The following is a 26759-nucleotide window of genomic DNA, read 5'->3' on the forward strand; positions in this document are numbered from 1 at the left end:
CCTGTGCTAGCGATCTGTGGCCGGGAGCGCAGGTGTACGCGTGCGATCGGCCGCGGGAGCGCGCATGGCCTCCTGGACGTAGCTGCTAAGTCCAGGAGGCTGAAATGGTTAAAGAGACTAACAAAATTTTCAGCCTTATTTCTTCTATCCTATAAGTTCCTATACCTGTTCTAATGTGGTCTGTCTTACTACAGCCTTTCCTAGTTGCACAGTGGCTGTATTATCTCTGTTATTATATTATTATTATTTAGTATTTATATAGCGCCGACATATTACGCAGCGCTGTACAGTATATATATATATATATATATATATATATATATATATATATATATATATATATATATATATATATATATATATATATCTTGTCACTAACTGTCCCTCAAAGGAGCTCACAATCTAATCCCTACCATTGCCATATGTCTATATTATGTAGTGTAAGCATTGTAGTCTAGGGCCAATTTTAGGGGGAGCTAATTAACTTATCCGTATGTTTTTGGAATGTGGGAGGAAACCGGAGTGCCAGGAGGAAACCCACGCAGACACGGAGAGAACATACAAACTCTTTGCAGATAGTGCCCTGGCTGGGATTCGAACCAGGGACCCAGCGCTGCAAGGTGAGAGAGCTAACCACTACGCCACCGTGAATCTAATCTTTCCTCTGACGGCTTTGTCGGGCTCAGGCAGGAATCTGCTGCTCGGCTTGTAATAGGATAGAAGCTATACACACCCTCTCCACACCCCCTGCAGGCTCTGTATGAGTCACAGACTGAGCTCCTCTCGGCCTATCACATGCCATGTCTTTTGTTTGTAAACACTACCTAAAACTGTCAATTACAAGCCAGGATTGCAGGCCGTGATGGGAGTGCACCTGCACGTCCACAGCACTGCTTCTGCTAAAAGCTTGGATGAAGTCAAAGAGGAAGTAGATATACTGTAGCAAGGGAAAAGCATTAAACAAAAAACAGCAAAACAGATAAACACAACATTTTACATTGAAGTTTAGAAGTCTCACAATAAGACCGTTATGAAATGAATGTACACTCACACCAGCATCATGTTCTAATTCGGCCAGCAGTTCAAAGTTGTTCCTCTTTGTTCCGCAGACGGCAGACGGAACGCAGTGCCACACCTGCAAGATGATGAAAAGCCAGTGACACTCTCTCTACTGTCAAGTGTCTGCTTACAAAGATGTAGATCAGAAAACTAATAAGTCATGCTATTATTAGGGTACTTTAATAGATGGGTGACACGATGAAATAAACAAAAAGGTTCATATAGTACTGGTCCTATTAAAACAATTGTGTGAAGCCTTTTTTTCTGTTCAGTAAGTGTTTAAAAAAAAAAAATTAAACTAGTTCTGTTATCTTTGCAAATTAAACAGTCAAACAAAGTCAAATTTAGCCTGGCTGAGGAACCACAACTGATAAGGTTTTATGCTGGGTACACAAGGTAAGTTTTCCGACCCGATCGTTTTTTTCCGCACGATTCTGCAGTTGATTCTCTTATCTTCATTCGTTTTATCTTTTTCCATTCACTGCTATGAGAAATCGAGCACAGAAACAATCGAGAGCAATATCGGACATGACGGATTTTATCAATCAGATCCATCTATCGCAAGGAAAATCGTACCGTGTGCATTGGGCATTAGTGCTGGAAATTTCATTACTTTTGTTTTGCAGTGGAATGAAGCTAGTTTTACATCAGACTCATGTCTGCAATTAAGAATTCAGTCTTAAAAATTGAGATCATAAACTGAAAATAAAGATATGAGACTGTTATGAATGTTCTATTTACTATTAGTACTACACATACCATCCACTCTCTTGTACGGTTAAAGGACAACTGTAACGAGAGAGATATGGTGGCTGCCATATTTATTTCATACTAGTTGCCTGGCTATCCTGCTAATCCTCTGCCTCGAATACTTTTAGTCATAGAACCTGAACAAGCATGCAGCATATCAGGGGTTTCTGACATTGTCAGATCTGACAAGATTAGCTGCATGCTTGTTTCTGGTGTTATTGAAACACTATTGCAGCCAAATAGATCAGCAGGGCTGCCAGGCAACTGGTGTCGTTTAAAAGGAAATAAATATGGCAGCCTCCATGTACTTCTCACTTCAGTTGCCTTTTAAATAAGTCAACCTCCATATTCTTTTCTCTTCAATTGTGCGTTAAAAATACACTTAGAGACTCTGAAGAGAGTCTAAATTCACTTTAACTTGTAGCCATGTTAAGCACTATAAGCCCTGCTAAACCGCTGCTATCCCGCGGCAAAACGAGGGGTTTATACCCCCCAAATTCCCTCTGCTATGTCCGGGGAGCGCTTCCTTATAGAGGCAGAGCTTACGGCTGTAGCTCTGCCTCTTGTAGCATCAATCCCCGCCTCTCCCCGCCCCTCAATCTTCTTTCACAGAGAGGGGCGGGGAGAGGCGGAGATCCGCACGGCGATTGATGCGCATGGAGGCAGAGCTGCAGCTGAAAGCTCTGCCTCCATGAGCAGCAAAATCCACGACCACGGAAGTTGTGGATTTTGCAGGGGGGATTTGGGGGGTAGAAACCCCTCGTTTTGCCGCGGGATAGCGGCGGTTTAGCAGGGCTTATAATGCTTAACATGGCTACAAGTTAAAGTGAATTTAGACTCGCTTCAGAGTCTCTTTAACTTGGGTCACAGGCAGCCATTCTTCTTCCGGTCCTCAGAGATTCTGTATCCCTCGGGAGATATCGCCATTTGTCGTCATGATGACAGACTGCAACCTCGCTATTTGGTTACAGCACAACCCAGTGGACGGAGGGAGAATTTAAGCTCTGGATCCCAGGGAGGTGGGTAAGTGCAGGAGCTGCCACAGCTCTCACTGCAGTAGGATTTTTTTTTTCCTGGTTTCAGAGTCTAAAATAAAAAAATAAAAATTTGCACCACTTTTAGACCCTAAAATCTAGAAATAATCATAGCACCAGGAAGGTTCATCTGCCTGCTGTCCAAATTTAAAAATTTCAAATTCAATTTTGGTTTTAGCTGGGATTTTATTATGCAGCACATTTGCTACAAACCTTTACTGTAGAATCCCAGGAGGCAGAGTACAGCCTGTTGTTGCACCAATGGATTTTGCTGACAGCATCGTCATGCCCCATTAATGTGTCTTGTCTCCTTCCAAAGGCTATAGAATAAAAATAGCTATACAAAGAAAAATACAATTTTAGCAACATCATCAAAACAAATTCTTAAAGTAAAGTAAAAGTAATAATTCTGATACCTTACGCAACTAGAAGAAAATATATGTGGCTGTAGTGATCATAAGTAAACCTCCAAAAGTGGGACTCGTATTTGTAAATGATACAAAGAGGGCTCCGAGCTGAAAACAATCGCATTTTTCACTACAAAATTTGAACATGAAACCAGTCAGTAACAAACAATATAAAAATAATAGCAATAAAAAGGTTTACATTGATTGTTACTGCAGGATTCCATGTTCAAAGTTTGCAGCAATAAAGTGCCATGATTTTCAGCTCTGAGCTCCCTTAGTGGTTTTGATGCATCATTTGCAAATAGTTAAGTTCTGAAAGTGCACAAGTTAAATAAATACTTACCTTGGTAAGTATTTAAAGAAGTCATGAGCCAAATATAAAAAAAACTGATTTACTTACCTGGGGCTTTCTCCAGCCCCTTGCAACCGACTGTCCCACGTGGCTTACTGCGCAGTACGCCGCATACTACGTGGCCTTGATTGACAGTGGCTCTTCACGCCCCTTGAGTTCGTCCTCTGCATCGTGCTGGGACCCCAGGACGGCGGCGGAGAGGTCAGCGTGGGACAGTCGGCTACAAGGGGCTGGAAAAAGCCCGAGGTAAGTAAAGCTTTTTTTTAATATTTTGGTTGATGATTTCTTTAACTTGTGCTCTTTCAAAACTTACAGCTTCACTTTAAACAGGGCCTGTGTGTCCTCGCAAGTGTGAGTGAGTAAACAATAGTAATAGAAGTAGAAAAAAACTTATCTAAATACAGCATCAAGTAAAGGTGCGTACACACGCACTGCTGTAATGGACGGGTCCATCAGACCCTCCTGCTGGGCGGGCGTTCTGCCGACAGTAGTGCGTGTGTACAGTCTGTCAGCAGACTGATAAGGCTGTTTCAGCGGGAGGGTCTGACGGACCCGTCGTTTGTTACAGTAGTGCGTGTGTACGCACCTTAAGAAATATTGTTTTGTCTGTGGACATTTTGAACAGTTTGTAATTTATAAACAAATGCACCCACACATTATTATCCCAAGAGGAGCACAGGACTGTTGTATCACCAGGTAGAAGCGTGCATGAAGATAATGCCTGTAGAAAAGGAGGAAAAACAACAATCATTAGCATTATTTTTTTTAAAGTAATCAATTTACACAATTCATTGTTTAATACTAGATTGTATGTTCTAAGTTCTGTGCTACATTCTATATGGTAAAGTATAATTACTGTATAACAGCCATTCGCAGCTGGACTTGATGCAGCAAAATAAGTAGGAGAGTAAAAAAGAAATTAGTCTCTATAATGAAGAGTTTGCACATATTTTCTTTACAAGAATGTAGTAATCCTGAACAGCTAAACACGGAATGCTCATTAAAATATGTTGGACATCAAAAAGCGGTATTGTAATACTAAAAAAAAAATGTTATCAATCTTGTTCTAGACCTCATCTCAAGTGATGCAGCTGGAAGTTGCCAATGTGAAATGGTCCTCTCTCTTTTCCCTCATGCTTGACAGTTTCCTGCAGGTCTCCAGTGCTGTTCTGTCATGTGACCACAGCCTGACCATTCTGCAGCACTGGTTATTCCAGCACTATTCTGTCACATGACCACAGCCTGACCATTCTGCGTCGCCGACTATTCCAGTACAATTCAGTCATGTGACCACAGCCTGACCATTCTGCAGCACTGGTTATTCCAGTACTATTCAGTCATGTGACCAGTCTGGCCATTCTGCAGCACAGGTTATTCCAGCACCATTCTGTCACATGACCACAGCCTGATTATTCTGAGACATTGGCTATTCCAGTGCTATTCAGTTATGTGACCACAGCCTGACCATTCTGCGGCACTGACTATTCCAGTACAATTCAGTCATGTGACCACAGCCTGACCGTTCTGCAGCACTGACTATTCCAGTACAATTCAGTCATGTGACCACAGCCTGACCATTCTGCAGCACTGGTTATTCCAGTACTATTCTGTCATGTGACCACAGCCTGACCATTCTGCAGCACTAGTTATTCCAGTACTATTCTGTCATGTGGCCACAGCCTGACCATTCTGCAGCACTGGTTATTCCAGTACAATTCAGTCATGTGACCATAGCATGACCATTCTGCGGCACTGGTTATTCCAGTACTATTCTGTCGTGTGGCCACAGCCTGACCATTCTGTGGAACACATGTAGGTAGATTTGCTGGTCCTAATATCCTAAAAGTTGAGAGCCTTCGTGATTCTGCAAACTCGCACTGGATCCTTTTAAAGTTTGTTCAGTATCAATGTAAACAGTTTCCAACTCTCACCTAGGTCATACCTGATCACAGTAAAGATTGTTAGAAGGTTCGTGAAAAAGCATTCCCGCAGCTTTACTCGTGCAACACTTAGAAGTCTAAATAGTCCTGGGTTTATTTAAGTTTTCAAAGATGCCTGTATGCTACTGTAGTTGAACTGCCATTTCATTTTTTCTTTTAGCCATAATCACTATGGCCTAGTGCACACCGCAGCGTTTCCGCTGCGGTTTGCGATCTGCTTGCGGGTGCGGATCCGCTAGGGTAATGTATTTCAATGGGCTGGTGCACACCAGAGCGGGAGGCGTTTTGCAGAAACGCATACTCCCGGGCTGCTGCAGATTTTGGATTGCGGATGCGTTTCTGCCTGTTAAGTATAGGAAAACCGCAAACCGCTCTGAAAAACGGCACTTCAGAGCGGTTTGCCAGGCGTTTTTTGTTACAGTAGCTGTTCAGTAACAGCTTTACTGTAACAATACATGAAATCTACTATACCAAAACTGCTACACAAAACCGCAAAACGCTAGCTGAAACGCTGCAGAAAAATAAGAAAAAGCGTTTCAAAATCTGCTAGCATTTTGCGGATCTGCTAGCGGTTTTTGGTGTGCACTAGGCCTATGATGTGATTTGAGGTGGAGGTTGCAACATTTTCTGCACCTGTTGAATCACACAGACTTCTGTTCAGCTTTCCAACCTTTCTATAAATTGGTGTCTATATCTGAGGGTACATACAGACAGACACAGAATTACTGCCACCACACGGATTGCAACTCGAGCCCTTAGGTGACAGTTTGGGGCTAAGTGCTGTATATACCCATAGATACCCTAGCCTTTCTGTTGCTACGGAGTTGGGACGAGGAATGGTGCAACTTCGTGCTCAGTGTATTCACCACCAAGACAATGCAGCACTCCGGATCTCTCAGTGTCGCATCTGATCCGCTGTACACACACACACTAGATCCTGTACAACAAAGCATTGGTTTCTGTCCAGGGAGGGTCCTTCTTACCATATTGGAAAATGAAACACTTCGCTGAAGAGACTTCTGACTTGTGGAGAACATCTTCAGAGTTGAATCTGAATATAAACGGCATAATAAAATAAGGACACCAGCAATAAATAAAAAATTAAAAATTATATAATATATTATTATTATTTAGTATTTATATAGCGCCGACATATTATGCAGCGCTGTACAGTATATATATATCTTGTCACTAACTGTCCCTCAAAGGAGCTCACAATCTAATCCCTACCATTGCCATATGTCTATATTATGTAGTGTAAGTACTGTAGCCTAGGGCCAATTTTTTTTTTTTTTTTTTTTTTTTTTTAGGGGGAGCCAATTAACCACTTGAGGACCTAGGGCTTTCTACCCCTTAAGGACCGGCCACTTTTTTTCCATTCAGACCACTGCAGCTTTCACGGTTTATTGCTCGCTCATACAACCTACCACCTAAATGAATTTTGGCTCCTTTTCTTGTCACTAATAAAGCTTTCTTTTGGTGCTATTTGATTGCTCCTGCGATTTTTACTTTTTATTATATTCATCAAAAAAGACATGAATTTTGGCAAAAAAATGATTTTTTTAACTTTCTGTGCTGACATTTTTCAAATAAAGTAAAATTTCTGTATACATGCAGCGCGAAAAATGTGGACAAACATGTTTTTGATAAAAAAAACCCATTCAGTGTATATTTATTGGTTTGGGTAAAAGTTATAGCGTTTACAAACTATGGAGCAAAAAGTGAATTTTCTCATTTTCAAGCATCTATGACTTTTCTGACCCCCTGTCATGTTTCATGAGGGACTAGAATTCCAGGATAGTATAAATACCCCCCAAATTACCCCATTTTGGAAAGAAGACATCCCAAAGTATTCACTGAGAGGCATAGTGAGTTCATAGAAAATATTATTTTTTGTCACAAGTAAGCGGAAAATGACACTTTGTGAGAAAAAAAAAAAAAGTTTCCATTTCTTCTAACTTGCGACAAAAAAAAAATGAAATCTGCCACGGACTCACCATGCCCCTCTCTGAATACCTTGAAGGGTCTACTTTCCAAAGTGGGGTCATTTGTGGGGTGTGTTTACTGTCCTGACATTTTGGGGGGTGCTAAATTGTAAGTACCCCTGTAAAGCCTAAAGGTGCTCATTGGACTTTGGACCCCTTAGCGCAGTTAGGCTGCAAAAAAGTGCCACACATGTGGTATCGCCATACTCGGGAGAAGTAGTACAATGTGTTTTGGGGTGTATTTTTACACATACCCATGCTGGGGGGGAGAAATACCTCTGTAAATGGACAATTGTGTGTAAAAAAATCAAAAGATTGTCATTTACAGAAGTATTTCTCCCACCCAGCATGGGTATGTGTAAAAATACACCCCAAAACACATTATACTACTTCTCCTGAGTACGGCGATACCACAATTTTGGCACTTTTTTGCACCCTAACTGCGCTAAAGGGCCCAAAGTCCAATGAGTACCTTTAGGATTTCACAGGTCATTTTGAGAAATTTCGTTTCAAGACTACTCCTCACGGTTTAGGGCCCCTAAAATGCCAGGGCAGTATAGGAACCCCACAAATGACCCCATTTTAGAAAGAAGACACCCCAAGGTATTCCGTTAGGCGTATGGTGAGTTCATAGAAGATTTTATTTTTTGTCAAAAGTTAGCGGAAAATGACACTTTGTGAAAAAAAACAATTAAAATCAATTTCCGCTAACTTGTGACAAAAAATAAAATCTTCTATGAACTCGCCATACTACTAACGGAATACCTTGGGGTGTCTTCTTTCTAAAATGGGGTCATTTGTGGGGTTCCTATACTGCCCTGGCATTTTAGGGGCCCTAAACCGTGAGGAGTAGTCTTGAAACGAAATTTCTCAAAATGACCTGTGAAATCCTAAAGGTACTCATTGGACTTTGGGCCCTTTAGCGCAGTTAGGGTGCAAAAAAGTGCCACACATGTGGTATCGCCATACTCGGGAGAAGTAGTACAATGTGTTTTGGGGTGTATTTTTACACATACCCATGCTGGGGGGGAGAAATACCTCTGTAAATGGACAATTGTGTGTAAAAAAATCAAAAGATTGTCATTTACAGAAGTATTTCTCCCACCCAGCATGGGTATGTGTAAAAATACACCCCAAAACACATTATACTACTTCTCCCGAGTACGGCGATACCACATGTGTGGCACTTTTTTGCACCCTAACTGCACTAAGGGGCCCAAAGTCCAATGAGTACCTTTAGGATTTCACAGGTCATTTTTGTTTCAAGACTACTCCTCACGGTTTAGGGCCCCTAAAATGCCAGGGCAGTATAGGAACCCCACTAATGACCCCATTTTAGAAAGAAGACACCCCAAGGTATTCCGTTAGTAGTATGGCGAGTTCATAGAAGTTTTTATTTTTGTCACAAGTTAGCGGAAATTGATTTTAATTGTTTTTTTTCACAAAGTGTCATTTTCCGCTAACTTGTGACAAGAAATAAAATCTTCTATGAACTCACCATACTCCGTACGGAATACCTTTGGGTGTCTTCTTTCTAGAATGGGGTCATTTGTGGGGTTCCTATACTGCCCTGGCATTTTAGGGCCCCTAAACCGTGAGGAGTAGTCTTGAAACCAAATGTCGCAAAATGACCTGCGAAATCCTAAAGGTACTCATTGGACTTTGGGCCCCTTAGCGTACTTAGGGTGTAAAAAAAGTGCCACACATGTGGTACCGCCGTACTCAGGAGAAGTAGTATAATGCGTTTTGGGGTGTATTTTTACACATACCCATGCTAAGTGGGAGAAATATCTCTGTAAATGACAATTGTTTGATTTTTTTACACACAATTGTCCATTTACATAGAAATTTCTCCCACCCAGCATGGGTATGTGTAAAAATACACCCCAAAACACATTATACTACATTTCCTGAGTACGGCGGTACCACATGTGTGACACTTTTTTGCAGCCTAGGTGCGCTAAGGGGCCCAACGTCCTATTCACAGGTCATTTTGAGGCATTTGTTTTCTAGACTACTCCTCGCGGTTTAGGGCCCCTAAAATGCAAGGGCAGTATAGGAACCCCACAAGTGACCCCATTTTAGAAAGAAGACACCCCAAGGTATTCCGTTAGGTGTATGCCGAGTTCATAGAAGATTTTATTTTTTGTCACAAGTTAGTGAAAAATGACACTTTGTGAAAAAAAACCAATAAAAATCAATTTCCGCTAACTTGACAAAAAATAAAATCTTCTATGAACTCGTCATACACCTAACAGAATACCTTGGGGTGTCTTTTTTTCTAAAATGGGGTCACTTGTGGGGTTCCTATACCGCCCTGGCATTTTACAGGCCCAAAACCGTGAGTAGTCTGGAAACCAAATGTCTCAAAATGACTGTTCAGGGGTATAAGCATCTGCAAATTTTGATGACAGGTGGTCTATGAGGGGGCGAATTTTGTGGAACCGGTCATAAGCAGGGTGGCCTTTTAGATGACAGGTTGTATTGGGCCTGATCTGATGGATAGGAGTGCTAGGGGGGTGACAGGAGGTGATTGATAGGTGTCTCAGGGGGTGGTTAGAGGGGAAAATAGATGCAATCAATGCACTGAGGAGGTGATCGGAAGGGGGTCTGAGGGGGATCTGAGGGTTTGGGCGAGTGATCAGGAGCCCACACGGGGCAAATTGGGGCCTGATCTGATGGGTAGGTGTGCTAGGGGGTGACAGGAGGTGATTGATGGGTGTCTCAAGGTGGGATTAGAGGGGGGAATAGATGCAAGCAATGCACTGGCGAGGTGATCAGGGCTGGGGTCTGAGGGCATTCTGAGGGTGTGGGCGGGTGATTGAGTGCCCTAGGGGCAGATAGGGGTCTAATCTGATAGGTAGCAGTAACAGGGGGTGTTTGATGGGTAATTAGTGGGTGTTTAGGGTAGATAACAGATGTAAACACTGCACTTTGGAGGTGATCGGACGTCGGATCTGCGGGCGATCTATTGGTGTGGGTGATCAGATTGCCCGCAAGGGGCAGGTTAGGGGCTGATTGATGGGTGGCAGTGACAGCGGGTGATTGATGGGTGGCAGTGACAGGGGGTGATTGATGGGTGGCAGTGACAGGGGGTGATTGATAGGTGATTGACAGGTAATCAGTGGGTTATTACAGGGGAGAACAGATGTAAATATTGCACTGGCGAATTGATAAGGGGGGGTCTGAGGGCAATCTGAGCGTGTAGGCGGGCGATTGGGTGCCCGCAAGGGGCAGATTAGGGTCTGATCTGATGGGTAACAGTGACAGGTGGTGATAGGGGGTGATTGATGGGTAATTAGTGGGTGTTTAGAGGAGAGAATAGATGGAAACACTGCGCTTGGGTGGTGATCTGATGTCGGATCTGCGGGCGATCTATTGGTGTGGGTGGGTGATCAGTTTGCCCGCAAGGGGCAGGTTAGGGGCTGATTGTTGGGTGGCAGTGACAGGGGGTGATTGATGGGTGATAGGTGATTGGCAGGTGATTGACAGGTGATCAGTGGGTTATTACAGGGAAGGCCAGATGTAATTAATGCACTGGGGAATTGATAAGGGGGGGGGGGTGTCTGAGGGCAATCTGAGCGTGTGGGCGGGTGATTGGGTGCCCGCAAGGGGCAGATTAGGGTCTGATCTGATAGGTAACCGTGACGGTTGGTGATAGGGGGTGATTGATGGGTGATTGATGGGTAATTAGTGGGTGTTTAGAGAAGATAACAGATGTAAACAATACATTTGGGAGGTAATCTGACGGCGGGTTTGCGAGCGATCTAATGGTGTGGGTGGGTGATCAGATTGCCCGCAAGGGGCAGGTTAGGGGCTGATTGATGGGTGGCAGTGACAGCGGGTGATTGATGGGTGATTGGCAGGTGATTGACAGGTGATCAGTGGGTTATTACAGGGAAGAACAGATGTAATTAATGCACTGGTGAATTGATAAGGGGGGTCAGAGGGCAATCTGAGCGTGTGGGCGGGTGATTGGGTGCCCACAAGGGGCAGATTAGGGTCTGATCTGATAGGTAAAAGTGACAGGTGGTGATAGGGGGTGATTGATGGGTAATTAGTGGGTGTTTAGAGGAGAGAATAGATGTAAACAATGGATTTGGGAGGTGATCTGATGTCGGATCTGCGGGCGATCTATTGGTGTGGGGGGGTGATCAGATTGCCCGCAAGGGGCAGGTTAGGGGCTGATTGATGGGTGGCAGTGACAGGGGGTGATTGACGGGTGATTGACAGGTGATCAGGGGGGATAGATGCATACAGTACATGGGGGGGGGGGGGGTCTGGGGAGAATCTGAGGGGTGGGGGGGTGATCAGGAGGGAGCGGGAGGCAGGGGGGGGGAATAAAAAAAAAATAGCGTTGACAGATAGTGACAGGGAGTGATTGATGGGTGATTAGGGGGGTAATTGGGTGCAAACAGGGGTCTGGGGGGTGGGCAGGGGGGGGGTCTGATGGGTGCTGTGGGCGATCTGGGGCAGGGGGGGGGGAAATCAGTGTGCTCGGTGCATACTAGGGTGGCTGCAGCCTGCCCTGGTGGTCCCTCGGACATTGGGACCACCAGGGCAGGAGGCAGCCTGTATAATACACTTTGTAAACATTACAAAGTGTATTATACACTTTGTATGCGGCGATCGTCGGGTTAACATCCCGCCGGCGCTTCCGTATGGCCGGCGGGATGTTGCGGCGGGTGAGCGGCGCCAGGCGGAGGCGGAGGATCGCGTCACGGATGACGCGATCGCTCCGCCCATGCCCATACAAGGACTGCCGCATTTTGTCAATACGGCGGTCCTTGCGGCGCCCACTTCCCGGCCGCCAATTGTATATACGGCGGTCGGGAAGTGGTTAACTTATCCGTATGTTTTTGGAATGTGGGAGGAAACCGGAGTGCCCGGAGGAAACCCACGCAGACACGGAGAGAACATACAAACTCTTTGCAGATAGTGCCCTGGCTGGGATTCGAACCAGGGACCCAGCGCTGCAAGGCGAGAGAGCTAACCACTACGCTACCGTGCTGCCCATGCATACATATACACATATACCACCTCTAGGTATGGGTTGATCAATATCTATACAAGGAGGTGGTCAATACAAGTCTCAGGCTCCCAGAGAGATATAAACACTAGTGTCTGTAGTTATTCAGCTTCCTGTATGAATTCCAAAAGGTCTGTGCATCAAAGTTCCTTAAAATTATACTTACCTGGGGCTTCCTCCAGCCCCCTCCCGGCTTATCGCTCAAACGCCGTCCTTTTTCCGCCTGCTGGATCTTCTGCACTGGGCCCCAGTAAGTCTTACTGCCTGGGGCATACTAAGCATGGCGGCCCCAGCCATGCACCCCCATTGCTCTGCGCTCCAGTACTACTGCGCAGGTGCAGAACGCTCCTGGCCACGTGAGCGCCAGGGGGGGAGCACGTTCGGCCGGAGTAGCGGACTTTTACGGGACCAGTTACAGAAGGTTCATGAGGAGGACAGCAAGGGAGCGATAAGCCTGGAGGGGGCTGGAGGCAGCCCCAGGTAAGTATATTCCCCCCCCCCCCCCCTGTTCATAAGTAGTAGGATTACCTGCTTTAGTTTCATATAAATATGCTTTTTTAAACATCTTCTTAAACAAAAATCATTCATGCAGAATAAAATTATAACTTGTAGCAATGTACTTAGATCACCATGTGAGTTTGTTTAAAGAGATTTAGAATTTTTATTTATTTAAGACAGAAGGAACCTGTGGCTCTATTATGGAGTGGTTTAAAACAGCTTATCTTGTGTAATACCTCTCAGTTGGACTTCCAGGCACTAAAAGTTGACTAACTGATTGTTTTCTATTAGGTTATATAGCAGGGGTCAGGAACCTTTTTGGCTGAGAGAGCCATAAACGCCACATATTTTAAAATGTATTTCCGTGAGAGTCATACAGTATGTTTCAAACTGGGACAGTGTGCATACGCAGCAGAGGGCTAATGTTCCTATTGCCATGGTGATGTATATACAGTTGATCCTCCGGGCAGCGGAAGTGTCCGACGCGTCTTCAGCTTCTCTTGGGTAACAGGTTTCAGCAATTTCCCCCGAGAGCCAGACAGGAGAAATACCGACTAACAGCTTGTACAATTAGCTAGCTGACTTGTGGGGTTGATTCACTTTGTAGGATGAGATCCCCGCACTTTGGCCCAATAGGCTGCTTGGCAAGTGACAGGCAGCCTATTGGGCCATTAAAAACACTGGGATCTCATCCTACAAAGTCACTGGACCTGATAGGATCCAGGGTGGGACAATTGGAGCGGCCGTTAGTTTTGGGGGGAGCGTGAGTGAGTAGGGCATGCTACAGCAGTAGAGTGCCTACTTTTAAAATTTTACTTGCACTGCCACACTAAGCTGCACTGCTTGAGCAGTGTAGCTTAGTGAATCAACCCCTGTGAGCAAGATGTAGCCATCAAAAGAGCCACATCTGGCTCCCGAGCCATAGGTTGCCTAACCCTGTTATATACACAGATGGAGTTTTAATCATTTTATATGTGACAGACCCAACTCTAACTATAAACGCCTGCTTACGTGAACTACAGCAATGGATGAATGGCAACTGGCTGAAACTAAATGCAGACAAAACTGAAGTCATTCTGATTGGAGGGCAGAGCATGATAACAAAACAACTTAACTTGCAGTCTTCACCACTGGGAACAGGAGGCACGGATCTATGCAGCTCTGATCATGTGCGTAGCCTGGGAGTTCTAATTGATGGGGATTTAAAGGGACTCCGAGCAGTGCAGAAACTATGGAAAGATGCATATCATTTTAAAGCGCTCTTTCTCCTCTTTCCAATGATATAAAAACCGCCGCCCTTCGCCTTTTAGTTTTCGCTGTTTTCGCGATTGAAATTGCCGTGGCCGCGATTTCAAACACGAAAATAGAGAAAACCAAGAGGCGTAGGGCGACGATTTAGGTGTCGCCAGAAAGAGGAGAAAGAGAGCTTTAAAATGATATCCATCTTTCCATAGTTACATTGTATTATACAGGGCGACTTTTTACTAAAGTCAGCAGCTCTATTCTGCTGAATGGAGCTGCTGACACTGGGGAAAGTGTCGTCCTGTGTAATACAGGCAACTATGGAAAGATGGATATCGTTTTAAAGCTCTCTTTCTCCTCTTTCTGGCGACACCTAAATCGTCGCCCTACGCCTCTTAGTTTTCTCTATTTTCGCGATTGAAATCGCGGGCGCGGCAAATTCAGTCGCGAAAATAGCGAAAACTAAAAGGCGTAGGGCGGCGGTTTATATATCATTGGAAAGAGGAGAAAGAGAGCTTTAAAATGATATGCATCTTTCCATAGTTTCTGCACTGCTCGGAGTCCCTTTAAACTTCAGAACTCAAATCTCTGCTGTGGTGAAATCATCCTATTTTCACCTGAAGAACATTGCAAAAAATCAAGCACCTCATCCCCCCAGAAGATCTGCCAACCTTAGTCCACGCCTTCATCACATCCCGACTGGACTACTGCAATGCTCTCTACACTGGTCTTCCAAAAAAGGTCTTGTACCGCCTACAGCTGATACAGAATACTGCTGCCAGACTGCTAACCAACCAACCCCATCACTGCCACATAACGCCAGTCCTGCACTCCTTCACTGGCTACCTATAGAATGGAGGGTCCTATTCAAGATCGGCCTACTGACATTTAAATCCCTGAATAATCTGGGCCCTGGATACATGAAAGATATGTTGCAGCTACGTAGCAATCCCCGCATTCTCAGATCCACAGGTTCTAATAATCTAGTCATACCCAGAGTCCACTTGGAAACTTTTGGTCCCAGAGCCTTCTGTCATGCTGCCCCTACGTTTTGGAACTCCTTACCTCAACAAATCAGGACAGCTCTATCCCTGGCCGTGTTTAAATCCAGACTGAAAACCCACCTGTTCAGTTTGGCATTTGCAGAAATATAACTTTTGTTGTGTGAATACTTTATCCTACTACCAATTACTGAATCTGAGAGAGCCTAAAGCCCAATCTACACGATGAGATTCTTTGTGCGATTCGATAGCGATTCTGTTTGCAATCTGATTGGATCCAGCATGTCCGATCGGGATTCGATTCAATTCGATTTGCCATTACAAAACAATGGCGGGTCAAGTTGGGTCGAGTCGAGTCCTGATCGGACATGACGGATTTGATCGGATCGTGAATGGAGTCCTGGTCGAGTCGTGTAGAGCAGTGTTTCTCAACATTTTATTGGTATGTACCCCTTTTAAAACCCTGTACTCACCAAGTACCCCCTAGCATAGTAAACATTATCACACGTACCCCTTGACAAATATATATTTAATCGTAGTACATTATAATTGGTTCTAAACCATTTCCAAGCATTAACTATTGCTTTTAATTAGCTAAAATACTCATTTGGTGCTGTTTAAATAAGATTTATCATTTTCTAAAACTCTAAATTTGTTATTTTTGGTTAAGTATAATCAAGCCTGAGTACCCCCTAGAACCCTCAGAAGTACCCCCTGGGGTACGCGTACCACACGTTGAGAACCTATGGTGTAGAGGATCGTACTGTGTAGATTGGGCTTTAGCGCTTTGAGTCCTATGGGAGAAAAGCACTATAGAAATGTTATTGTGTTGTATTGTATATTGTATATGTGGCCTATATCAAGCAGAGGTTTTAATTGAATAAGCTCAGATGCACATTATAAAACTTCTGACTTTTGTCTATGGGCATTTATTTCACTACTCAATGTGGGGCAAGCCATGGAAGACATTCTTGGTACAGCAAGTAAAAAGAAACTCTAGTTGAATACAGGCTATACACTACCAATATGTGGAAAATGATCTGCATGCATCTGATGTTGGTCATTTATTGCCTTATCCCAGTACACCACTTTTTGCGATTAACATAGTACCACAAAGTAGTTGATAAAGGACTATCAAAATTACTCGGAGCATTTTCTTGCTTGCTGGTGGTTTAAAAGGCATTGTACAGGCAAGTTTGAAAATATCACCTAAGAAAAAACTCAGCAGAAAACTCTACTTCTTCACAATGTGGTCACTCTTTTTGAGAGTACAGGTAAGGTATATGGATTACCCCCTCACATGTAGACTATGTGTCTCAGCCTACACTCAGTGGTTCCTGTGAGTCCTCCTTTTTCTCTGTGAAGTGTTTAGGCTATATGCAATTGATGTACACATTTTTTTTCAAGCAAACCAACTAAGTAACAAGCTTAGGTAGTATAAGCGGTTATATGAACAATGTCTCAAACAAATAAAGCAACCTGTGTTGTTTCCAACAGTAGGTTTTTTTTCTTGTTATTTTAGTTTTAGCCATCATCCGTACACCCAGACATGTCATGTATTTTGGGTACTGATCCAAAGAATATTACATTTTTTATGACATGGTAATGTTACCGTAATCCACACAAAACTAGTAGAGTCAATCATGATAAGTTAATGGGCAAGGACAAAACCTGAAACTAAAAAACAAAAAGTTGCTCATTCCAAATAATCCATATAAAAGTCAAAGAATAGAATAATCAAAATGTATTAAAAAAATAAATAAATACAAAACATTGAATTTCCCCACATCACAAATACTTAATGGGTAAAGTCCAATTAATGGGCTAATTGGCATTTACCCATTACAATTATATGTGACGCAGGGAGATTTTATATGTGTTATTTATTTTTTTAATTGTTTGGATATGTACCTAAAAGTTTGTTGCTTATTCTGTTCTTTGGCTTAAATATGGATTGCTTGGAATGGGCAACTCTGCTTGGGTTTCATGGTTATGTAACTGTACACTTCTCAGGTATGAACAGTATTCTTGTGGAGGAGTTCAGACCCGAAGACAGATGCAGAGCTTGCTTGGAAAATGTGCTCTATATTCTTACACTACACTGGATTATTGTGCATCACAACTTAGGTAAGATAGGATGAGTTATTCTAACATGGGAATTCAACAATTCATTTCTCACAACTGACCTTGTGATGTTGTGAAAACAGAGGATCCATTAGAACAGACGGCAATGCCAGTGATAGCTCTGTTTAGATAGAAATAACCGTTATCTTTAATAACACTTTTGTTGAAATGTACTCTAACTGTAACACATGTTCAGGGTACACACACACACACACACACACACACACACACACACACACGAATATATATTACTACATAAGAAGCAGCCAAACACGTCGTTACTATAACGGCTCATACATTTCACAGCAAGCCTAGCTTAATATATAATATTGTATCCACTTCCATGATGGGTATATAACGGATAAGGCCTCATTCACATTAGGTGCGGTGAGAATCGTGTGCAAATGCATGGTCAAAAACGCATACGTTTGCGCACGCTTTAGTGGGCACTTCAGTGCACATTTTTTTAAGCATGTTTTACTTATTGTAGCAGTTGTCATAATGCTTGGTTTTCATATGAAAATGTATTTGTTTTTTTAAATTAAGGGTAAAATCCGCATGTGCTTCTACGCACTTGTATGCGCTAAAAATGCACCCATTCACTTGCATTGATGTGCGCTTTATAACTCAATGCACAGAAATGCATGCAACACTACATTTTTAGAACGCAGCTCAGCACAGTGCATAGATGTAAAGAAGCACATTTAATTACATAGAAAAATCAATACCTTGCAGAACACACAAGGCAATGCGCTGTGAAAAGCGCAGAGAAATGGCCATGATGTGAACAAGGCCTAATAGAGATAGATATCCAAATAATATTGTTGGATCAAGAGTCGTTCTTGGATTATTTATAACTAGCGAATCAGTATCAAGTGAACCTAAGGTGAACATTAACGGATGAGATGCACATTTGTATGTATTCTCCTACTCCTAAAAATAAGGCGCAGTACACTTCCGATGACATGGGCGTTCGCCCGCACATAAGACTTCAACCCATTGGGAGTTGCCATCCTCAGAGGATGCCAGCGGGATCTCAAAGACGACCAGAGCTGTGGCAAGGGACCTAAATGACTTCTTGGGGCTGGAAGAAGCTCCAGGTAACTAAAACTAGATTTCATTTCTCACCTCAGAAGTCATTTAAACCCCCAAAAAATGTTTATAGGGTTGTCATAATTACATCAGCTGGAGAACAGAAATGGGGAGGAGGTTACCCCAGGCATCTTACCATATTTATGTGTACCATTTTAGCAAACTGCTTACTAAACTATTAGACAAACATACCCGATACAATTCAATTTATATTGAAGATATATGAAATCAATGGATTTGGACATTTATTGTTTTACCTTGCTAGGTTTGTCCTGTGGTAACAGGATTGTATAGGAAGTGCAGACAGCGAATATTAGGCTTATACACAAGTGTAGTTTGGCTTACTCTTTATGAATTTTGTGACCGCTTTCTATCTGGAATTTGGTGATATTACTCCAGGCAATGGTCCTACTTTCCTCTGTTAAATCTTCAAAAGATTCTTCACTGGGGGAAGCTAAAGAAATAAAAAAAATAAATACATGAAAATTATCTGTAGATTTCAAGTAACTTGGACATGTACCTTCAAAACACTGTAAAAATAACCCAAAACATTACTAAAAACTTAGTAAACAGTGCAGAATTTATTTTTTCTTTTTGCAGAATTCAGTGCGACTAAGCAAAAGAGATTTTTCCTCTCACTGTAAGAGTATCTTGAATTAAATGAATAGGGATGCTCTCACGAGTAAATTCGAGTGCCTAAGCACTAATTCGTGATTTAAATGAGCATTAATTACTGAAGGTGTGCGGCGGGGTCAAAAGGGGTTATTTACCCATAAAGCTGCGTCCTCCCTGCGCTCCAAATAGCTTGCACACGTCCTATTAGACACGTTGCAAGCCTCGCCAACCCACAATTCCTCATTCCGGCTTTTATGGAGGAAGTGCGGATTGGCGAGGCTTGCAACGCGGCCAAGCTATTTGGAGCGCAGGCAGGATGCAGCTTTATGGGTAAATAACCCCTTATGTCCCCGCCTCACACCTGCAGTAATTAACGCTCATTTAAATCATGAATTTGAGTGCTTAGGCACTCTAATTTACTCGTGAGAGCATCCCTATTAATGAATATAATGAATCCATTGCAATAGCACTTTCCAGCCCTGCTGTATTCTTTGCTGGGGAACATGTGATTTTTAAAATGATGACTTTAAGACAAAAGCAAGCAGAATAACTGTATGGACAATAAATTATATGTTAATGAGTTTTATTGACGGTTATGCCAGCTTAAAATTCCACTTAGAGGAATTGTAACCAAGGATTGAACTTCATCCCAATCAGTTGCGGATACCCACTTTCCCATGAGAAATCTTTACCTTTTCTCTAATACATCATCAGGGGCTCTGTGTGGCTGATAATGTGGTAAAACCCCTCCAAGTGTATGCTGTCAGGACCTAGGTCTCATAACTGACAGTGGCAGGCAACGTTCACTCACTTTTGGCCTCAAGCCCATTTATACTTCACTACTTGCAGTACTATTCTGAGGCATCAATCCTATGTTCTACCGTATTGTTTAGTTACCCTTGGAAACCAATCATTGTATTTCAAAAAATAAGTACTCAAAATTATTTTGAATATTTTCTTGCTTGCTGGTGGCGTAAAAGGCACTTTTTTGACGAGGTATGAAATATCATCTGGGAGGTAACTCTGGAGAAAAAGTCAATTAAATAGGGTCCAAAGTGAGTAATTGTTAGTTCAAGGGTCAAAACGTATCACATCAGCCTGTGTTTTGACTGCCATATTGCTATTAATATTTATCCTCCCTCCCCAACTAATCACAGTCAGGGGCATCTGCATGTCATTTCCTTTTCCCACCAGCACAAAAAGAGGAACTTAGCTGAGCACTCAAATTTGTAATGCGGTCAGAATTTGGACCTTCTTAAAGGAATACTATCGATTGAAACGACTTTTTTTTTTAATACTCTATATTAGTGTACACATTACCACTAGTGCTAGGGGCACTTTATTTATTCACCCAGTTCTCTCTCTCACTATCTCTGCTTAAAAATTCATTTCTCACACAGCTCATAGTAGGGTCACCCTGAGCTGCTTGGTTACTCTGTCACACAGCTCACAAATATATTTCACTGCGTCACTCACAGCATGCAGCAGACATGAGGAGAAATAGGCTGATCTGAGGTGGTAACAGGTAACTAAATGAGCTGTAATATTGCTGGAATTTAAACTAGCTATACCAGGAGTCTGTGTTTACACTCAGACTGGCTGCCTGCTTGAGGTGATTCACTCCAGGCTGCATCCACTTTACAAGCTGCTGAGAGGGGCAGACCACTGTCTACAATTAGCATTATTAGTATCTTTATCAGTCAAGAGAAGCAAAGATAATAAACACACATTGCTAGAATCTTTAACCCTTTACCACCATATCAGCAATATTCTTTCAGCAAGGTGATAATTAAACTATAAACTGAGGAGTTGATAGCATCTCCCCTGTGCAGAGATATGGTCTAGCCCTCTGGGAGCTCAGTATTAGATACATTTTGTATCCAACATTGACACCAAAACTGACGGAGGATTTTACAGCTGAGAGGAACAGCTGTGTGAGGAATCAAATTGCTCCTAGTACTTGCCCTAATGTGTGCTACAACATACAGAATTCAAAAATAAATGCATACATCGATAGTATCCCTTTAAGTTTTTGAGATCCTGCCTGCATAGCAAACTTCACGTTTGTACCAGGCTTCTCAGGCACTTGGGGTATTCACCTATTTGCAGGACAAACTCATCCAACCTTCCCTTAAACCGCCGCCATTCTGATCACATGACAGCACAATTCTATATGCAGTACCAGTCATTCAATCATCCTTTATTAGCAGAGCAATTGTTTTCAGTTAGAAATAAAATAAACTGCAGATTAAGTAAACTACAAAGAACTGTTTGCAGTAATACATTTACCCATGTCTTCAAAGTTGCACTATGAATCCCTTAAAAATAATGGTGTGAATAAAAAAATGTATGGTATAATGAAATGTATGTGTAGTACGGATAATTAATAAAACGACAGCAGCAAAGAAAAGTGTCTCATTCAATTTTAGTTATATAGCTTTTTTTTTTTTTATATATATATATAACTGTGCATCATACAGTCAAATTTGCAGTTATATAATACATAGCAGGGCTAATGACCCTTTGAACTTTCCTGCTGTAAAACCTTTTTTCAACCTGTCTTCCGCATGTCTCTTCATGGTTGTTTAAGTGCTTCAGAAAACAGGACTGCATTCAACCCAAGTTGGGTAGAAAAGCTCAGAGAAGCTCTTTTGCTTCAGTGTTCTCCCTAGGATCAATCAGCCGGGCGGAGCGCCCGGGTAAATTTAATTACCGCCCGGCTGGTGAGATTGCATGCCCCGTTGTCAATGTGACGCTGTGTCCCTGTCACCGTGAGCAGCGCTCGCCGCTAACGAGTGCTCGGCTGTCAGGATGCGCTGCTTCTCTCCTGCTTCCGAGATCTCGCGCTTTCCGGCGAGCTGGTGCTGTGATTGGCTCTTATGCGCTGAGCCAATCACAGCACCAGCTCGCCGGGAAGCGCGAGATGTCGCGCTGGCCGCCGACTGCAGAGCCGTGTGTCTGTGAGCTGTGCTTGAAGCTGAATCAAATGTTATGTGCGGGCTGCTATGTGCGGGCTGTGATCAAATTCTATGTGCGGGCTGTGATCAAATTCTATGTGCGGGCTGTGATCAAATTCTATGTGCGGGCTGTGATCAAATTCTATGTGCGGGCTGTGATCAAATTCTATGTGCGGGCTGTGATCAAATTTTATGTGCGGGCTGTGATCAAATTCTATGTGCGGGCTGTGATCAAATTCTATATGCGGGCTGTGATCAAATTCTATATGCGGGCTGTGATCAAATTCTATATGCGGGCTGTGATTATATATACTGTATACGCAATCTGCAGGCTTTTATGTTCACTGACCATGGATATGGGTTGATGTGCATGATATTGCCGGGGGGAGGGGGCTGCTGGGAGGGTAAATGGGGCGTCATGTGATATTGCAGATAGTGTGCAAGGGCTACATATAATGATTATAATATATTAAAGGAAGTGTCCTAGGAGTTAGTAAACAAAGGTTTACTTCCTACAGTCCCTGGCAGCCATCCTGCGCCCTCGCCTGAGCTCTGGCGTCCCGGGATCCTCCCCGTTGGAGATACCGACTTCACCAGGTCGGCATCTACTGCACCTGGTGTCAGCGTTCTGCGCAGGTGCAGTAGATGCCAGACAGACAGGGTTGCCATCTGAAACGGAGGAGATACCGGGACACCGAAGCTGCGGCGAGGGCACAAGACTGCTGCCAGGGGCTGGAGAATGCCCCCTTGGTAAGTAGATCTTTGTTTAACTCCTTGGACATTTCCTATAATAAATTGATTATATGTGGCCCCTGCACACTATCTGCAATACCCCACAACCAATGCAACTGGAAACTAAATGGTAAAAGTGGACAGCGATAGAGAGACGAGCGTACGCTAGGCTGCGGTAGTGCAGCATAGCGTGCTCTGGTAACTTACGCACGCCGCCAAATTTCCCCGTGCCGACCCACCCGGCTACTTTTTCATGCCACCCGGCTGGAAAAAAATTCTGGGGAGAACACTGTGCTTAGATAATAACTTAAGTTTCTCAACTCTTCCTGTACTGGAATACAATATGAGACAGTTTACTTTACTGCCAATGTTGTATTTCTTAACTATACTACACATACAATTCAATATATCATAAGTTTATTATGTTTATTTTCATTGCAGGTTTGCTTTAAGATCCTCTCTCGTATCCTAACAATCCTAAAAGGATTTTTAACATTTTATAAAACTGGTCAAAGTCATTCCCTTCCTCAAGTCTACTAAAGGATCAAACATTAGCAAAGAAAATGGAAAACAGATTGAACAAATACACAAGTCTAATCTTAAGAATTGGAAATAAAAAGGATGCAGCACTAAATGACTTCATAAGCAGTTGCATCAGCTGTTCCCACTCTTAATACAAAGTGGAACTAAGCCTTCCATATGATCTGTAAAGTTTGCTACAGAATAGAATACATGTTGGTTGTCATGAGGCATCGTGTTTCAGACATACCTGGGGAGTCTATGGACATATTTTGACTGGAGGAACGTGAAAAGCTTTTTGAATTTGTGAAAATCCTCTTTGGGTGAGGCTTTAGGAATAGCTGCTTTGGAGTCTGACCAAATTCCAGAATTTGTGTCAACATGGCAACTTTGTGATCAGGATCATCAATACTGTAAGGAGAAGAAAATACAGGACATATATATATATATTTTCTGATTATGTACAGATGAAGTCTATACTTCTAATGCAAATTTTTATTTGGAAAGGCAAATATTCCTATAAATTTCAAATACAATACATTCTCATGGATAGAACAACTTTTAGTTTATGGATCCCCACATTGGCAACCAATAGCTCATATGGTGTTTCCCATTTTAGTCTTTCTTCCCTCTTATCCAGACAGCAGAGCTTGTCCCTCCCATCCTGACCACATGTGCAGGCAGGGCCAGATTTGAAAAGGCCACAAAACCCTGGGCCTTGGGTGACTGCTGCCAAAGGAGTGGCTGGAAATGAAAGAAGGGTGGCGTCATACGAAAGTGGAGACTATAAATGGAAAAGGGAGGCTGCAAATGAGGAACACCACATGGAAGAAGGGACTGCTTTACATAAATGTTAAGAAACGGAAGAGCATGGCTTCCTATGTAATGATTGGGGGGGATGTTAAATATTGAAGGAGAGCCAAAAGAAAGTTGGCCTTGGGGTGGAGAAAATATAAAATGTGGCCTTGACTGCAGGCCACTCCATCTTGCGCTGCAAAGTTGTCCCTCTTCCCTCCCCATAGTAATAGTAAAGCAAGCCTCTGTATGAGCTCCTGCCCAGAGAGGTCGCCCTCGGGATGGAGTCCTGCTCCCTTAACAAGCAACCGGTCTTGTGCAAATTTAGTGAAGTTAAATACTCGTTTATAATAGTTATAAAATTATTGAAAAGATCAGCAAACATGCGTAATTACTCAACTGTAAGCCTAGAAATTTAGGTCTGACTCTCTAAATAAAAAAAATAAGGGTCGACTTGTACACAAGTTAGACCTAAAGGTTTCATTCATAGTCGAGGGGTGGATGGGCCCACCTCTTTCTCAGCTTTTTGCAGAGCAAGCGGCAGTGGCCAGCATGCTTTATAACACCCCACCACCACCTCTTGCTTGGAAGTGCACTACTTTCTACAGCTCGTTTTTGATAGGAGAGGATTTTAGAGGGATCCATTGCCTGTGAAAAACACTGACATTTTTACCAACCAATGGCTGCAACACCAAGCACACTGAGTAATGTGTGCATTATTAGTGATATTCCCATTTGCACCAATGTACCCAGTGGTAAGAGACCCTTTCTTGATCAAGGAAATGCCAAGAAACACAGGTCTGAAAGTAGTGGCCATGATTAAAAAGGAAAGGCGGGTGGGGAGGGGGGGGGTAGAATACTGGGCTGCAGTGCTTACTGCTGTTGATAACTGCTGCACTTGTGGACCTGGAGGAGTTACTGGCCGATCTAAAGGACCAGGAGAGGTTGATGTCTGCAATACTTTATGCAGTGCAGTCATTAACCCTTGCTGGTCCCTAATTGTAGCTGTTAGTTCCTCCTGGCCCTCAAATGCAGCCATTAACTTTGTTGGGTAGACTTACAAGTGAGTCAAAAAAAAGAAAAAAAAAATCCAGCTTAAGAGGGTCGAATACTAGAGTTAACCTATTAACATCATACTTCTTAACTGATGGGACTGAATCAGGAAAGGTGTGATTCATCAAGTAGAACATATTCCTCCATGTATCAGTCCATCCTAAACACCGGCATAGATATGACCCTCAAGGGCTGGAGTTCCACACCTTTGCATTAGAAGAACCAATTTTTTTTTTAATTAGACAAAAACACCTGCAACGGCTGTGTGCAGAATTATGAATTAACTTTTGACACAAAAATTTAAATGGTTACAAATCAACCTTTATAGGTACACTAAACCACATGGGCATCATATTACGGTCAGCAGGAATTTTAATGTATATCAAAAACTATATCAATATACTCACCTGTGCAAATCTATTTCTCCTTCATATGTTACAGGGTGAAACACTAGAAAGGAAATATACATTAAAATGATGCAAGGTTAGGCACAATCTATTTTATTGGGCAGGATGATAAGCATGGTGACAAACAGCAAGAGGATCAGGTCCCCAGTACATTTTCAGTGGCTATTCTGACATTTTTCCAAAAGCCAATTATGACCAAGGAGAATGCTACTCTAGCTCTGGCTGCTCACTGACATCAAGTGATTCAAGTCGGATGAAGGCACAATAGCCAAAAGCTTACTCATAAATTTTTTTTTTTAAGTTAGCCAATAAATGCTATCATCCGGATTCAAAATGTCTTGACATCAAGGTAAGATGTAATCACTATATTGGGCTCAGTAAGAGTGTGAGTGGAAACATGACCCAAAAAACTCTTTTCTTATAGCAAGAGGTTTAACACAGGATTGGATAATACCAAGACAAGTGTAAACGATCAAACTATCCGGAGCGTTAGACCATCCATTTGATTTGAAATGATCATTCAGGCCCATCAATGGAGAGGAAAATGATATGCAAACCAAATCAGACTAATAGAACCGATCCAAGATTTGATTAAACGGAACAATCAATAAGAAAATAGTTTGTTAACAGTTCCTAATCAATCGTCGTTACTTCAGGAGATTGTACTGTTTATGGGCTCCTAATGGACCCTTTAAAGGAAAGGTTCAGGGAGGGTGGGCAAAAAATAAAAATCAAATTCCACTTACCTGGGGCTTCCTCCAGCCCGTGGCAGGCAGGAGGTGCCCTCGCCGCTGCTCCGCAGGCTCCCGGTGGTCTCCGGTGGCGCGCCCGACCTGGCCAGGCCGGCTGCCAGGTCGGGCTCTTCTGCGCTCCAAGGCCCGGAACTTCTGCGTCCCACGCCGGCGCTCTGACGGCATCGGACGTCCTCCGTGCTCTACTGCGCATGCGCAGTAGTTCTGCGCATGCGCAGTAGAGCCCGGAGGACGTCCGATGACGTCAGAGCGCCGGCGTGGGACGCAGAAGTTCCGGGCCTTGGAGCGCAGAAGAGCCCGACCTGGCAGCCGGCCTGGCCAGGTCGGGCGCGCCACCGGAGACCACCGGGAGCCTGCGGAGCGGCGGCGAGGGCACCTCCTGCCTGCCACGGGCTGGAGGAAGCCCCAGGTAAGTG

General features: G+C 43.2%; 1 protein-coding gene across 1 annotated transcript in view; it reads right to left on the bottom strand.

Annotated features, from left to right (window-relative positions):
• Nucleotides 1-26759, bottom strand: part of NSMAF (neutral sphingomyelinase activation associated factor) — a 112997-nt gene that overhangs the window by 15032 nt on the left and 71206 nt on the right. The window contains exons 20-27 of the mRNA XM_068237426.1: nucleotides 25592-25634; nucleotides 23587-23747; nucleotides 18859-18967; nucleotides 17484-17542; nucleotides 6526-6593; nucleotides 4256-4323; nucleotides 3057-3180; nucleotides 1052-1135 (exon numbers count right to left, since the gene is read on the bottom strand). Of these exons, the coding sequence (XP_068093527.1) occupies nucleotides 1052-1135; nucleotides 3057-3180; nucleotides 4256-4323; nucleotides 6526-6593; nucleotides 17484-17542; nucleotides 18859-18967; nucleotides 23587-23747; nucleotides 25592-25634 (716 nt within the window). The remainder of the gene's footprint in view (nucleotides 1-1051; nucleotides 1136-3056; nucleotides 3181-4255; nucleotides 4324-6525; nucleotides 6594-17483; nucleotides 17543-18858; nucleotides 18968-23586; nucleotides 23748-25591; nucleotides 25635-26759) is intronic.

This window comes from Hyperolius riggenbachi, chromosome 5, assembly GCF_040937935.1.
Source record: "Hyperolius riggenbachi isolate aHypRig1 chromosome 5, aHypRig1.pri, whole genome shotgun sequence".
Classification (NCBI taxonomy): Eukaryota; Metazoa; Chordata; class Amphibia; order Anura; family Hyperoliidae; genus Hyperolius; species Hyperolius riggenbachi.